Source organism: Zea mays, chromosome 6, assembly GCF_902167145.1.
Source record: "Zea mays cultivar B73 chromosome 6, Zm-B73-REFERENCE-NAM-5.0, whole genome shotgun sequence".
In the NCBI taxonomy this organism is placed as follows: Eukaryota; Viridiplantae; Streptophyta; class Magnoliopsida; order Poales; family Poaceae; genus Zea; species Zea mays.
The window spans coordinates 175,140,673-175,156,143 of NC_050101.1; the positions used below are offsets into that span (position 1 = coordinate 175,140,673).

General features: G+C 49.6%; 2 protein-coding genes across 2 annotated transcripts; one reads left to right on the forward strand and one right to left on the reverse strand.

The window, feature by feature from the left end:
* The first annotated feature begins 4,775 nt into the window (after positions 1 to 4,775).
* Positions 4,776 to 8,992, forward strand: LOC100382537 (uncharacterized). Its single transcript, NM_001175271.2, has 5 exons — positions 4,776 to 5,062; positions 5,672 to 6,283; positions 7,519 to 7,822; positions 7,906 to 7,983; positions 8,790 to 8,992. Exons 1-5 carry the CDS (start codon positions 5,055 to 5,057, stop codon positions 8,844 to 8,846), a joined length of 1,059 nt encoding a protein of 352 aa, NP_001168742.2. The 5' UTR covers positions 4,776 to 5,054; the 3' UTR covers positions 8,847 to 8,992.
* A 1,702-nt stretch (positions 8,993 to 10,694) lies between these two features.
* Positions 10,695 to 14,915, reverse strand: LOC100275574 (uncharacterized). Its single transcript, NM_001149625.2, has 4 exons — positions 14,467 to 14,915; positions 13,470 to 14,213; positions 12,164 to 12,592; positions 10,695 to 11,134 (listed from the first exon to the last, which is right to left on the reverse strand). Exons 2-4 carry the CDS (start codon positions 14,152 to 14,154, stop codon positions 10,971 to 10,973), a joined length of 1,278 nt encoding a protein of 425 aa, NP_001143097.2. The 5' UTR covers positions 14,155 to 14,213; positions 14,467 to 14,915; the 3' UTR covers positions 10,695 to 10,970.
* Between the last annotated feature and the right edge of the window lie 556 nt (positions 14,916 to 15,471).

The following is a 15,471-nucleotide window of genomic DNA, read 5'->3' on the forward strand; positions in this document are numbered from 1 at the left end:
GGCTTACACCTATTTCCTAATTGATTTTGGTGGTTGAATTGCCCAACACAAATAATTGGACTAACTAGTTTGCTCTAGTCTATAAGTTATACAGGTACCAAAGGTTCACAAAAAGCCAATAAAAAGACCAAGAAAAGGGTTCAAACAAAGAGAGCAAGGGACAACCGAAGTGTGCCCTGGTCTGGCACACCGGACTGTCCGGTGTGCCACCGGACAGTGTGCGGTGCACCACCGGACAGTGTCCGGTGCACCAGGGGACTCCAAGCTAAACTTCGCACCTTCGGGAATTCTCAGAGGCGCTTCACTATAATTCACCGGACTGTCCGGTGTACCACCGGACAATGTCCGGTGCCCCAAGGGAGAGCAACTCTGAACTCGCCAGCTTCGGATTTCCGCTCCGCTAAAATTCACCGGACATGTCTGGTGCACACCGGACTGTCCGGTGAGCCAGCGGAGCAACGGCTACTTCGCGCGCAACGGTCGACTGCAACGCATTAAATGCGCGCCTGCGCGCGCAGAGGAGCAGTGCACGCGCAGGTGGCACACCGGACAGTCTACAGGACTTGTCCGGTGCACCACCGGACAGCCAGGCGGGCCCACTCGTCAGAGCTCCAACGGTCGGAACCCAACGGCCAGGTGACATGGCTGGCGCACCGGACAGTGTCCGGTGGCGCACCGGACTGTCCGGTGCGCCCGTCGACTGCAGCCTTCACCAAACGGCTAGTTTGGTGGTTGGGGTTATAAATACCCCCAACCACCCCACATTCAAGTCATCCAAGTTTTCCACCTTCCAACTACTTACAAGAGCTAAGCATTCAATACAAGACACACCAAAGTGATCAAATCCTCTCCCAATTCCACACAAGGCTTTAGTGATTAGTGAGAGAGATTTGTTGTGTTTTTTTAAGCTCTTGCGCTTGGATTGCTTCTTTCTTTCATTCTTTCTTGCGATCATCTCAATTGTAAGCAAGGCAAGAGACACCAATTGTGTGGTGGTCCTTGCGGGAAGTTTGGTTCCCAATTGATTTGAGAAGAGAAGCTCACTCGGTCCGAGGGACCGTTTGAGAGAGGCAAAGGGTTGAAAGAGACCCGGTCTTTGTGACCACCTCAACGGGGAGTAGGTTTGCGAGAATCGAACCTCGGTAAAACAAATCCGTATGTCACACTCTTTATTCGCTTGCGATTTGTTTTGCACCCTCTCTCTCGGACTCGATTATATTTCTAACGCTAACTCGGCTTGTAGTTGTGATTAAGTTTGTAAATTTCAGATTCGCCCTATTCACCCCCCCTCTAGGCGACTTTCAATATGACTAGGTCTTTACCATAGGGATGCATTGAGAGGAATGAATTGTTTAACACAGTAACCAGATAGGAGTCGTGGCTATCTTTGAATGGGAGGAGCTCATAAACTCATATGAGGTATGCATAGGTCCCATAGGTTTTCCATAGCCATCAAAAAAGCTAATTGTCTTCCTTAATTAGAAGATGTAGGAGACGTTGAATTTCAATACATCATAGCAACCAACCTCAATAAGGTTAACTAGCAACTTGACTCGCTACACGAAAAAAGATAACAAAGCAACACTCGATCACGTCGAGTGGAACCTAGTATAATTGTGCTTTCTTTTCTTCTTCTCGATCTAGTATATCTACTGGTCTCTAAGTAATCCCATCACTTTCCCTTTTAGAAGTAGATGTCAGAGGCTATAGTGTGGGTAACCATGTCGTAAACTACAAAGAATAGGTTGATGCACATGCCCGCGTTGGGTGGGTTCGATTAGATCAACCTAGATATAAGTTTTTCTATATCTTGCACCATGGTGTTCAAGAGTGCATCCAGAAAGTTGTGATTCATGCGAGGGAATAGCTTCAATAAATTTGGCTATGAAAACTATTGGTCTTGGAGGATCGATGTCATTAGTTCACTACCCAAGATCAATTGGACAAATAACCACTAGAATTATGTCAGAAAAATGTCTTGCATGATGAAGAAAGAGTGGAAAAGGAAGAGAATCATTAACCATGGAACGTGATAGGTATCAACATTGAACAAAGGTAGGGCCGGAAAAAAAACTCAAGGCTCGTGAGCCGGCTCGAGCTCGGAGCGACTCGACTCTCGAAGGAGCGAGACGAGCCGATCAGGCTCACGAGCCGACTCGCAAGCTATGCCAAATTAATTAATCTATAAAATAACAATGGATATTAGATAATTCTATTGATAATAGCATCATTTCTTAGCTTTTGATGATGAATTTATGACATTTCATAATTTAGATTACTCATAATATTGAATGTTGTTTGTATATTCCACATTTATATACTTTTATTTATTTTATATTGCAATAATATTTAGCAGAGTGTGGCTTGTGAGCCAAGCCGAGCTTTGCTCGGCTCGGCTCGTTCCAGCCCTAAACAGAGGTGTTGTTCATAAAGCATCTCATGGTGTGCTCTAAGGGGAAAGTCTTGGACGACATGGAGTGGCTTGACTACTGCTTTGTTGCTAGAGCTAGATCGATTTTATCTTTTTCCCAATGCCATGCTCCTACTACTTATGTTTTTATTCAACCTCCCATGGATGGTAATGGTGTTTCCCAACAACTGTTACTACTCCTCTAACTAGTGACAAAATAGGTGACCTTTAAGTTGAAGCTTGCCCACAAAATGATGTAACTATGTTGGTAGAAGTATGATTGCCTTAGAGCATATACGTCTCTTTCCCTATTAATGTGGGGTGATACATAAGCAGGAGTTCGAGAAGAAATCATACATACTGCAATCGATAGATGAAGAATATACTTTCTTGTTCCCACCATTTATATAAGATACTTAATAAGAATAGGAATCGAATGAGTTGTTGATTGATTAAGGAAACACGTGAAAAGAAAGGAAGGGTGATGCTTTATTAAATAAAGTTGCACGTGGGACTACCACATTTAGTTGTAGTTTTTGTTGTAGCATCGATTATTTCCGTTATTGTTGTAGTAGCATCGATTATTTTTTTAGGTTACAAGTGGCCCAATCTAACAAGCGAGCTAATGTTCTAGCTAAGTCAACTATTCTACATCAACAAGCATGTACCACTCGACGTCGATGAGGTGGACGAGACCAACACGTGAACTAACAGTCCAACTACGCTACACCAAGTTATGGGTTGACTAGGCCTTTTTTGGCAATAACTAGAATGTTTAAGATGGTTTAGCTACATCATCTCCATAACTCCATGCATGAAAACTACAACAACAACCACTAGTCCGCTACATGTCTTTCGACATTGACAAGAGAAACCATGTAGACGAGTGAAGTTAAAATCTATATGATACATGTGTTCAAACTAGTTACACTAGATCCATAAACCCAATAAGCATAGTCATCTTGTTTTCCCGTTTTATGAGCTGAAAAGATAATCATTCATCTCTTTAATGCTGCTAAACCCTGTACTGATGGTGTGATCTCCTGCACTGCATGTAATAGCAAGTCTAAAAAAACACTACAAGCCAGCGTTTTTGTGTAAACACAGCGGCAGCGGCAGCGGCCGCCGGCCGGGCAACCGCGCCACCTCACGCCGTCACGCGCTCCGCGTTAGGGATGAAAACGGACGGAAACGGACGGAAAAACCCTTCTCCCATTTCCGTATCCGCATTTTATCATCGGAAACGGGATCAGGTCCGGAATAGTCGGGAACGGAAATGGGAGCGGGATAAACGGAATTGCGAAAACGAACGGAAACGGAAATACTAACGGAAACTCATAATTTAATACAAATAGAAATGTTATTGATGTTTGACTAGTGATTGATTGGCAGAACAATAACATAAAACAAATAGATATAGAGAGACAACATTCTATTGTTGTTTGGTTGTTAAATGTGTACATTTAGCTACATCTGATGTTGTTTAAGACTTTAGATCACTTGTTATTTAAAAAGAGCCGGTGGTTACAATGCCCAATTGTGCTATAATTTGTCACCTAAATACACGAGGATTTAGTTTATATACTAATGCATATTAGGCTCGTCCCATATTTATCAAATACGGAATAAATACGGGTTCAATCCGGAAAAAAACGGGATCCCGCAAAAACGGACGGAATAAGCCCTCTCCCATTTCCGTCCCGTTTCCATATTTTTCCGTAAATACGGAAACGGTCGGGTCAAATGTAGAAAACGGTACGGGTCGGGACGGGATTTTTTCCGTCCGTTTTCAACCCTACTCCGCGTCCACTCGTTGTAGCTTCACATAACCCCCTCGGTCTGACATGGTGGGTGGTGGACGCAATCGAATCCCACCCGTCCGCCAACAATCCCGTGCCCGTGGTCAACATCGTCCGAGTCCGACCCCGCACGTCAGCGAGTCACGGTCTGGTTAGGTAGCCCGGGGCGCACCGTGCCCAGTTGTTGCCAAGTTTGGAGCAGAGATCGCCGTCCACTTCTGCAGTGATCAGATCACGTTCGTCAGCTAAAACAGGGCTACATGGTATCGATGCGTGGCCCACCTGTCAGACGCCGAGTGACGTTGTGTCTGCTACTAGTAGTGCTTTGCTATGGTGGGCGTATCCCTAATCCCTCAATCTCAACGCATACTTGCCAACAGCATTACGGGAATGCCCATCAGCGTTAACGATTACCACAGGCGTACCACTGCCTCGCAAGTGTACTCCTGTTTGGGCATAGAGGTGGCAGAGGCGAGAATATGGGCCAAGAGTGGAGGGCATTGCCGGTAGAGTGGAAACGATAAAGCCTCGGCCGGGCCCTTCACCCTCCAGGCTCTGCTCCTCCTCCTCGCCATTGCTTTGCGCTCTCCGGCCCCCCGCTCCTCCCTGTTCTGCACTCGCCGTCAGATTTCGCAAGAACCCTCGTTCCCTGCGGCCTCTTGTTGGTTTGGTCGGCCGATACGTTTGATCTGTAGAGCAAGACGACGAGCCTGGAGAGAGGAAGAAGTGCACCGGCGATTGTAGAACCAGCACCGGCGGAGGAGTTGAAGACGCCGATTCGAGCCCGGCGAAGTGCTCGGGACGTGGCCTCGTCGAGCCCGGCGAAGGCCGCGTCGGCATTGAACATGATGAGGTACGCGAATCCACCCCCAATCCCGCTCGGCGCTCGCCTGCCGCTGCCGCTGCAGCGATGTGTTCGGCGTTTCCTGGTGTTCTCGTGCGCACGGCGTGTCTTCCCTGGGACCAAAGCCGCGAATTTGCGTTCTCGTTTCCGCTGTCGGTGTCTGTTGACGCGGCGTTCCGGGTCCTGCCGGGCTGATTTGTGAAGTTTCTCCGTTTCGTGGCGTGTTCGCAGTCCCCAACTGCTCTCTGCGCCGCCTTCTCTCCGCAAGGCTCCTCGAGGGTCCGTTTGATCTGCGGTCCAGTTGTTCTCGCGTCTCGCAGTCTCTGTCTTACCAATCTCTTCTGCTTCTTCGCTAGTCTCGGCTGGGTTCTCATATATTTGCAGGTTTTTCGTTCTGAATTTCTCCGCTCGCGTTCTGGGCTGATTCCGCTACACAGATCTCCGAACCGTTCGTTCCGCGTGGAGTCCGGTTTGCGAGGGTTCTGATTTCTGGGGTTCCGAATTCACGCAGGAAGACGTGGTTTTGCCGTTCCTTCCACCCATTGTTCCAGGTGTTGGACATCCCTCTTGCTCGATCCAGCCGCTGACTCGAGCTCCGTTTGATTGATTCCGCTGCAGATACCCGAGGCCTAGCTCAGATGGCCTCCCGCTGCCCAATGGCATCGGGAGCGGCGGCGGCGGCGCGAGCAAGAAGCCTGCAACGCCGCCGCCCAGATCGAGCAAGGATGACGTGGCGCCGGCCGTCGCCACCGACAGCTCCCGACTCGCGGCGTTCCTGGCCTCGACGTCGCTCGAGTCCAAGGCGCGCGCCCGCGCGCCGCCGGCGCAGCCCGCGCCTACCTCGGCGGCCACCGCTGCCGTCGCCGCGACCAAGAGCCCTGTTCGCGACCACGACCACGGCCATGGCCACAGCCACGGCGCCTCCTCCGACCACTCCGACCCCGCCTCCCCGAGCTCCACCGGAACCGGCGAATTGCTGCTCCAGTGGGGACAGAACAAGCGCATGCGCTGCCGCCGAGACTCCGCGTCCCCGTCGCCGCAGCACCGGCAGGCCGGCGGCAAGATCCAGCGGCGCTCGTCGTCCCCGGCGGTGGACAAGCTGATGCCGCCCCCGAGCGCGGCGCCCTACACCCGCGGGTCCAACCTCCGCTCCGTCTCGTCTCTCCCTCCGCGCTCCGGCTCCGGCTCCGGCTCCGGATCCTCTGCCGGCGCCCTCCCCCACCCGCTCAGGTATGGCCGCCGCCGTCTTTACTCCCCCCACGCCTACCGCCTCTCCTCTACCTCCTGGCGTCCTCCACTTGGTTTTCTTGCGCCGCGCTCCGCGTTTTTCTCTTCCGCTTTTACCCCCGCCACCGAGCCGTATTCTCTGGCCTGTGCTGTCGCGGTCGTACTCGTACGTACGTGGTGCCGTGAGACTCGACCCGCTCACGCTGATTCGCGCCGGTTCGACTTGTCCGGGTGAGCTGTCACGCCCCCCTTCAGGTGCGTTCGGATCATACGATATACTCCCTCCGTTTCTTTTTATTAGTCGCTGGATAGTGCAATTTTACACTATCCAGCGACTAATAAAAAGAACAAACGGAGGAAGTACGACGAGAACCATTCTCGCCACACCCACACCCCTTGTAATTATATTTATTGTTTTGTTTCTTTTCTTTTTCGTTTTTGTTTATTTAAGATCCAAGTGGGTTTTGGTGTGTTTTCCCATGCTGGTTTGGTTTTGGTTTGTGATCTCGATTTCATTTTTTTTAATATGAGGGGGTTGCGATTTTACTTTATCTTTTTTTTTATATGATAAGGCTTCGAGGGGTTTGGATTTGAATCGGATCACCAAACACAGATTTCAGATCTTTTAGAGTGATGTTTCAGATCTCTTCAGCCAACGTACGGCGTAGACGGACTATCAAGGGAGCGGTGGCACTACCTCACTTGTTCACCCCAATCAGCCCTAGCTTGCCGATGTCCATTAATGGCCGGCCAGGCCTCCTTCCCAGTTCCCTGCGGTTTTCCGGCTGCGTTTGGCTTGTCCGCTTGCGTGAGTGGTGAACCACGGTGACATGTTCACCGCAGGCGAGCACAGGCACTCGGCTGGGCTAATATATAATAGGACTTGATTCGAGCCGTGTATTATTATAACTGCAAACCTAGGGCGCATCCAACGCTCCACGCCGCCCGCCCGCCCGTCCCCATTTTATTTCCCCCTTTCGTCCGTGGGCACCTACAGCAACGGCAGTCGGCAGCATCGTCTGTTGCCGGAGCGCAGCTTTGCTCTCCGCGCCGCATGCGTCCACCCCACCGTTCCCCGGTCGCTGTTACCGAACCGGCGCGCCCCCGCCGCTGCCGCTTTAACCCCAACCACCGCGCTGGCCCAGCCGATCGCCGTCGGGGTTCATAGTTAGTTAGTCTGTTGGTTGGTTTGGTTGCCGGCCGGGTTTCTGATCTACGGTGACGACGATGATGATCAGATCAGCGGAGGACCGTGCGGCGGGGAAGTTCTCGGCGGCGAGGGCCGAGAAGCAGCGTGCGGTGTCCCCGGGCTCCGTGATGGGCATGGGCGTCCCGGTCCCGGACCCGAGGCGGCAGCAGCAGCAGCAGCATGCCGGCGCGGCGGCAGCGGCGACGTCGAAGCCGGCGTCGAAGGTGGAGATGCCGCGGATCTACACCACGCTGTCTCGGAAGGAGAAGGAGGAGGACTTCATGGCCATGAAGGGCACCAAGCTGCCGCAGCGCCCCAAGCGGCGGCCCAAGATCGTCGAGAAGACCGTCAGTGTGCGTCTCTATCTCTCTCTCAATATGTCTCCATCTCTCTCTCTCTCTCTCTGTTCATTAGACGTGTGTGTGCGCTCACGCAGGCGATCTGCCCCGGGATGTGGCTGACGGATGTGACCAGGGGCCGGTACGAGGTGCGCGAGAAGAAGTGCCCCAAGAAGGTAGCCACATCCATCGCAGTCTTGCTTCTCTATGTTATCTCTCTCTTTATTATCATAGTCGTCGCGTCGGAAATGCTCTCGACCGGGTTAGTCGGATCCGGTTAACTTCCGACAGAGCAGTTGCTTATTTAATAACTAGAGATGATGGTTTGGAAAAGTAATAAAGGGGAGGAGGGAATGGGTGTGTGTCCTGTCCGCTTCTTATGACACGTGGGGCCCAGCTCCCGTGAGCGCGAGAGCTGCCTCGATGTCCCCTCTCTCTGCCTGTGCTCATTGATGGCCGCGCTTGATCCACGTCGCTGCAGCGGCGCGGGGGCGGGGCGGCTCCTGCGCCACCGCCCGCCCGGTCTCCGAACGTCGATGGCTGGATTGGATCTACCTCCCGTACCAGCCTATTCCACATGGCAGCGTCTCAGCTACTATCAGTCCCACTCACCGAGTCGCTGACATGCGGGGTCCGCTAGCCACGCTTGCAGAAACTGGATACGAGTCAGCAGGGGCATGCTACGTGGCACGTGGGTGTTGGATGACGCAGATGACAGGGGATGGCTCCTGGCTTTTGCTTTGACTCTCGGGGTCGGGGAGCCTGTCGTTCTAAAATGTTTCTGTAAATTATACTGTAGCTGTAGTAGTGTAGTAGCAACAAGTGGGGGTAGATTCGCAACGCGTATCTTGACGCGAAACCCGTCATCAGTTGACTTCACTAATGAGTTGCCATGACGTGGTCGCCGTCCTCTGTCTCCAGATGCTGTCTCCTGACTGATGTAACGGGAAGTCTCACGTTTTCTTTCTGTTCGTTTCTTCAGCAACAGAAGAATCGAGGCCTCAAGGGGATGGAGGGCATGGACAGCGACTCCGACTGACCACCGACGCCAGCCTGAGTTGCCTGCCCGAGGCGCGGTGGCGGCGGAAGAGGAAGAAGGGTCGGCGACAGTGACGGGAGACGAGGAGCGCGCGCTCTTGTACATGGTCGCACTGGGTTGAAGGAAGCCATAAAAAACGAAGGTGGATTCAGGGGGGGGGGGGGGGGGGGGGGGGGGGAAGAACTTCCGAATGAATCGTAGCCGGCGTCTTCCTTCGTTCCTTCCTTTTTTTTGTTCGACATTGGGTGGTTTGTGCATATCGTCGGACAACCAGTAGACTGTCTCCGCAAGAGGAAACAAGGCATTTAGACCACCCTCTCTCTCGCTCGCTCTATGTGGTTAATTAGAGCATGTTTGGAAATACTAGGACTAGTTGTTAATCATGGCTAAAAGCTAGCTAAGGATATCTCTCGCATGCTTAGATTCTTAGCTAAAAATTAGCTTCTAGACAAAAAAAAAATACTCTTTCTTCTACCTTTTCTTTCACCCAGAGAATAGAGGATTCAGATGATTTCTGTATATTTATAACATTTTTAGCCTTTGTTATCTGCTTTATAACACTTTTTATTTAGCTGCAATGGGAACTTGGTTGTGTCAGGTGCTGGAAATCAGCGACATGGCAGGGCACGGGCGTCGGTTTGAGTTTCAGCGCAGGAGAAGCATTTTAGAAATGAGATGAGAAACCATGCAGCGATGACGGTGGCAGGGGAGGAAGTGAGATGGCTCATGGCTCTGCATGGGCACGTGGACGTGGTGCAAGCACCCAAGCACCTCACGTCAGAAACTCAGGGCAGTCTCACGTCACAAACTCACGGTGCTACCCAAAGCACCTCTGGTAGGTATCTGCCAAGTGCCAATACTACCTGTCCGTCTCGTGACCGACGGCCGTCGCCCCGGCCTGGCAGCGTCCGACGGCCCGAGGCCGCCGGCGGGTGGGGAAGGGGGGACGGGAACGCGAACGGCCGCCGCGCGCGGGGCCAAAGCCGACAGGTGAGTGACGCAAAAACCATCAGCTTGACCGGTCACAACCGTTGGGCACAGAAATGCTACGTGCAGGTAGGGCTGACAATACCTCAAATCCTCAAATTTTACATTATAAAACTTAAAGATCGAATCGAATTAGAATCAGATTTTGTTTCTATTCATTTTTAAACTAGAAATAATTTAGGGCATTAACAAATTATGAAGAGCTATTTGAATCGCGATCTATTACCACCCCTACTTGCAGGTATGTAGTTACGGGCTAAGCCCCTGCCACTGCGAGTGACACCAACGACCCGTTTGTCTGTTCGCCGCCACCCCACCCCACCCCACTGCCCCGTACCAGCAGCGGCAGGTCAGGGCTGCCGTGAGTTTGACACGCAACGGAGACGGTCAGCACCCGTGGACGTGAGCTGAGGAGGCTGAGCTGCCTTGTTAGTCATGATGGTTCAGGTTAGAACACAACTCCATGCCCACCTGCTCGGCCTCACACACACGTAACGCCTTGGAAGCATTCGCCATGGCGTAGCCAGTGAATCGGACAGTCCTATGGCGGGCCAGGAGAGCGAGAATGATGGATGCCCGCAGGCAGCAGAAGCCAGACGCAAAGCAGATCGTGCCGGTGGTCCCTGGTCGCCTGTCACGTCACCTGCAGCCTTACCGGTTACCACGTCCAAGGTCCAACCCCGCCACCCCGGGCCCGGGGCGGGTCGGTTACCAGACGCTCCGTCGTTTCAGCGACAGACCTCTCCACAGACCACAGCCACAGGCCCCAGAACCAGTCGGTCCGGTCCGCTCGGCAGACGACTTCCATGATCCATCATATTTCGGAAGAGCAAAAATAAATAAATAAATAATAAAGTGAACTTGACAAAATAAACTCCGCTTGAGTGGGCTACGGGCATGGTTCACTAACCATAGCCACACGCCCACATCCATTGTGTTATTTGCTCAACCATCTACGAGATGGGCCATACAACGCTTCTACAAACGAAGCGACAGATCAAGATTGCGGCGGCGATCACGGCCGATCACCAAAGAGAAAACTTATACAGCATTTTTTTCCCTCTATAGGAGTATAGCTAGATCTTTGTTAGGCTTCTGGAACGAGGAGTATGTCTTCATCCTAGCTTACTTAGTAGCTTACTGGCTGGCAGCACTACTTGGATCTGCACTGGCCTGGGGCTGCGACGGAGTTACGTAAGACCAGGCAATGGCTGTGGCGCCAAGGGTGACTGCAAGCCCAACTGAAGCCCAGAACCACTTCTGTCGCTTCTTACGCCCCTTGCGTTGTTGCCTTGACATCTCTGCAATCCATAAAAATAAAGCAAGCATTAATATACCGGGAATACAGAAGTACGCATGCTACCGATCCATCTTATATCTAATAGTGTTTATGATATGATTAGGGGTGACAAAGAGCTTTAAATTTGCCTATATATTATTACGAGGAAAATTCATGCCGATATGTCATCCTGCAAACATACGACATAAGCATATTAATATCACTAAAAAGATTAGATTAGTGTACGGTTTTCAATATATTTGTCTATCATTTAAATTCTATATTGATTATTTAGAAATAATTTGAGCGATATTATAAGGTTGGTTTGACATTAGTTCATTCTAGAGTTAATGTATTTATAATAATAATATATATTTATATCATCGATATAATGTTAATGTTACAGTGACATTTTGCCACACATATTTTGTATAGCATAATAATGTTTGTCGTTTTGTATCTATTTTTATACTAATTTTTAACTACCGTGGCAACACACGGGCACATACCTAGTTTTATGATATAAGATTTAAGGATCGGATTAGGATCGGACTACCATTTTGTGAAGAAGCATTTGGATCGCGATCCATTAACACCCCTAGATACGATTCAGACAACATTTTCCCCTCTAGCACAAAGCAGCCAACCAAAAACAGGATGACTAGATACAAAATAAGATAAACATGTTCGATGCTAGTCTGACCCTAGGATATAGACATGGTAGGTATCTTTTGAATATCTAGCATACAATGTCATAGCTTTCTTTATCCAGTTACCACAGATGTTCTTGCTTAATTTATCGAACACCCCAGAAACTATATCCAATAAGCACAGTGCCCTAAAAGAAAAGGAGGTATAGGGGGATGGTAGCACCTAGCACTTGCGTGCTGACTAGAAGGATTCGTGCCTGTGGACTGTGGTTTTGTTTTAAGTGATGTTAAGTAACAAAGACATTTGAATAAAGAGGGGATGAGGGTCACCGTTTCAACAAGTAATCATCAAGGACATTTTTTGTAGTACAGAAATAACCTCTGGTGGGAAAGGTAATTACCGATAGCTTCTTGGTTTCTTTGAGACATTTCCCTGTTTGCAGCTTCATAGTACTGGACCCTATCCGACAGCCTTCCAATCTCAAAGTTCTTTGTCGCAATCATAGTTTCCATCTCTGATTCAACTTCAGCACGAGCAAAACCCCGAGCAATAGCAGCAGCCACAAGTTGTGAAACAGTTATTTGCTGGCACAACTCAGCTCCAGGATCCACCTTTAAACAATCAGAATCCTCAGCTATACTTGGAGATGGTAGTGATAAGGCAACAAGAGATAGGTGGTGACTCAGGTTCTTCCATTCCTGTTGCCAGATCTCAAGTGCTTCTTCTGTTTGTGTCCTCCTCTCAATTTCCATCAACAGACTTAACCTCATTTCACGGAGGTCATCATCCATGCCTCGCGATGACCGAGTTCCACCGTCACTGGATATTTCTATTTTTTGAGAAATAAGTATAATACTGGGTTAGCACACATATCAACCACTAGATCTGAACTAAGCAAGAGGAAATCCTCAGCATAATGGAACAAATTAAACAAAACTTATCACCATTTGACATTACTATAACTTAAACAGTCATATTACTTGGGGGACAATAGCTTAGCTCATGGAAATTAGTCACTACTCCATCCACTTCAAATTATAATGAATTTTTGCTTTTCTAGATACATTGCTTATCTAGTTATGGTGTATATCCAAGTGCATAGCAAAAGTTATGTATCTACAAAAACCAAAAGTATTATAATTTGGAATGGGGGAGTACAGCACAATTCATAACAATAGCTACTGTCAATAATCAGGCCCTAATAGGAGCAAGAAAACATAGATGGGAGCGACAACACATACTGAGCAAAAAGCTTGAAACTAACTCATACAATGGGAAAATCACATGCAGGATAACTTTTGCATATCTCTAACAACATTTAGCTGTGATCACTATTGTTCCAAGCTTAACTGCTTAAGAATATCAGAAATGGCTAACTCGTATAACCAATCACTTCAAAATACACTAACAAAATATACAACCAAAGCAAAACATGATAAATCCTATATCTTATAAATGGACCAAAGACAAGGATATTTTTTCCAACACAGTTGCTACATAATTTTCTTTGTACCCTTTCAGCTGCTTTTTAATAGATAAGCTATGGTGTAGTGAGCTAGGAACAGTTTGCAGGCTGGAAGTGTCTTTATAAAAAAAAATAGACTTGCTAGTAGGGTTATTTTCATTATTACTTCAATAGTCTAATATCATCAAAACCTGAAAGGAAAAATAACTTAACAAATAAAGTTTAACAAACTGATTCTTACCTTCAAATGCATCGTAGAATTCTGCACCTGGTGTACCAACAGAGGTTCCAAGAGGTGAACTAGGCTTCCGCCATTCAAAGGTGTCACTCTCACAAATTTTGGGTGCCTCACCATTCAAAGGCCTTCTAACATTAACAGGCTTCACTAATGCTTCAAGACTTTGACAAAACTCAAACTCAGGCTGCTCCTGCTCTATTTCAGCTATAACAGACCCCTTGCCTTTCTGTAGCATTACACTTTTGCCATTCAAAGCCTCTTCTACAGCACTTTCACCTTCAGCTTGACCATTGCCTGCTTGCTGAAACACAAACTCGGGCTCCTGGACTTGAGTGGGTTCACACCCTCTCGGCAAAGCAGGCAGCATCACAGGGAGGTTTGGCTGGCTGACCTCCCTCCCAGCATCACCCTGAGAGAAGGTCCTGGCAAGGGAGGCTCCCCGCCTCTTATGGTTGATGAGGTATGGCGACCAGGTTCCCGGGAACGAGGAAGGCAAGTCCGGCAGGGTGGTGTTCTCAGGCGTGGCATAGAGTGATGCCAGCGACGACCGTGTCCTGGCAGTAGACACTGGCACCGGTGTGGCCTTGTCAGGAGGCGGGGGCGGAGGCTTGGGAACCACCTTCTGGACATGAACAGGCGACCGTGTCTCTAGGAGGCGATCCAGCACGTAGTGCGTGATGGACGGCATCGGGATAGAACTTCAGGAAGAGAATCACAGACGGCTTGACCTCCCTTGCATCAACGAGCCTGAATCGAAGTTGGCATGATAAATTCAAGGTTAGAATGGAGCAAACCCTGCTCGGAGAGAGGGAAAAATATGCCACGCTAGAGGTATTCCGATCCAAAATATTCGGAAACACTCCCAGCGGAACACATATGACGCTATCCTTTTCCACCTTAGAAAAAGTCATCACCCTGATAGCTGGGCATGCAGGGAAAATCACCAACTTTACGCTACCCAACACAAACGTCGAGCGACGATAAGAATCGCTAGAGATACCTGCAGCAGTCACCTGACGCAGCCCGTGTCCCGGAGGCGCGGCGCCTCCACCGAGAACAGGGGAAACCCTAGCGGAGCCAGCTGCGCTCCACCTCCTTCCCAGGCCCGCCTCCAGGAAGAGAAGACGGCGTTGGCGTTGTTTTGCGTTTCCTTTCCCACGGCTGCAGTAGCGCCTGTCTCATTTGCGGTTCGAATTCTATGGGGCCGGGCAAAATAGAAGTAAGCGGCGCGAGGGCCGGACGAGCCTGGCTGGCGCAGCCGGGCGCGGAAGGCAACAAGCTGGTGCGGCACAAGCAGTGCGACAGGACAAGCTGAGGATGACGGCAGAGGCGATCGAAGTGAGGATGGCGGCGGAGGTGACACAGGTGAGGAAGGCGGTCGCGGTTGGCGGCGCTCGGTTGCGTCACCCTCACCCCTCGCCTCGCTCCGGACGGGGAAACAGGGAAAAGACTGAGGCCAGTTTGGGCTGCCCTCTCGTGTGGGCTACTGGGCTTCAAACGGTGCGCTGATTTGGTCTAAGGCCGTAATCCCGCGATGAGCTTGCCCGGGGAAAAGGGCCTTGACACCCCGTGGATCGAGCCTTCCAACCCAACGGAGCCTTGAATGGTGGCGCTAGGCTTCTGAATCATCCACGGACCACGGTTCGCGGTTTTTTTTTCGTTTCAAATAGTAAGAGCACTCCAATAATTCTCTAAAAAAAGTTGTCCAAACTTATGTTTACCAACTTACTAAATAGCTATTGAGAATAAGAAACAGTTTGATCTCCAATAATTTCTCATATTTAGATAATAGTTTAATTTTGAATCTAGTTTTTGGTAGGCTTGCTCCTGCCGGATCTAATTGACGGTAGGGTCGAAGGTAGTGGACATCGAGGACAGAAGAGAAGTCACACGATGTGACCTGTTGGAAAGCGATAGTCCAGTGACGTGACTTGTGAGAGAGCAATGGTCTGATGAAGAAAAATGTTGTGTCACGCATGTCGGAATTGGTTGCCTCGCTATATGA

Coding starts and splice junctions, on each gene's coding strand:
- LOC100382537 (NM_001175271.2), top strand. Junction 6,284..7,518: donor GCCCTCCCCCACCCGCTCAG/GTATGGCCGCCG, acceptor GATGATGATCAG/ATCAGCGGAGGACCGTGCGG. Junction 7,823..7,905: donor TCGTCGAGAAGACCGTCAGT/GTGCGTCTCTAT, acceptor GCGCTCACGCAG/GCGATCTGCCCCGGGATGTG.
- LOC100275574 (NM_001149625.2), bottom strand. CDS start 14,154: ATGCCGTCCATCACGCACTACGTGCTGGATCGCCTCCTAGAGACACGG. Junction 12,593..13,469: donor ATTCTACGATGCATTTGAAG/GTAAGAATCAGT, acceptor CTCAAAAAATAG/AAATATCCAGTGACGGTGGA. Junction 11,135..12,163: donor AAGAAACCAAGAAGCTATCG/GTAATTACCTTT, acceptor TATGGATTGCAG/AGATGTCAAGGCAACAACGC.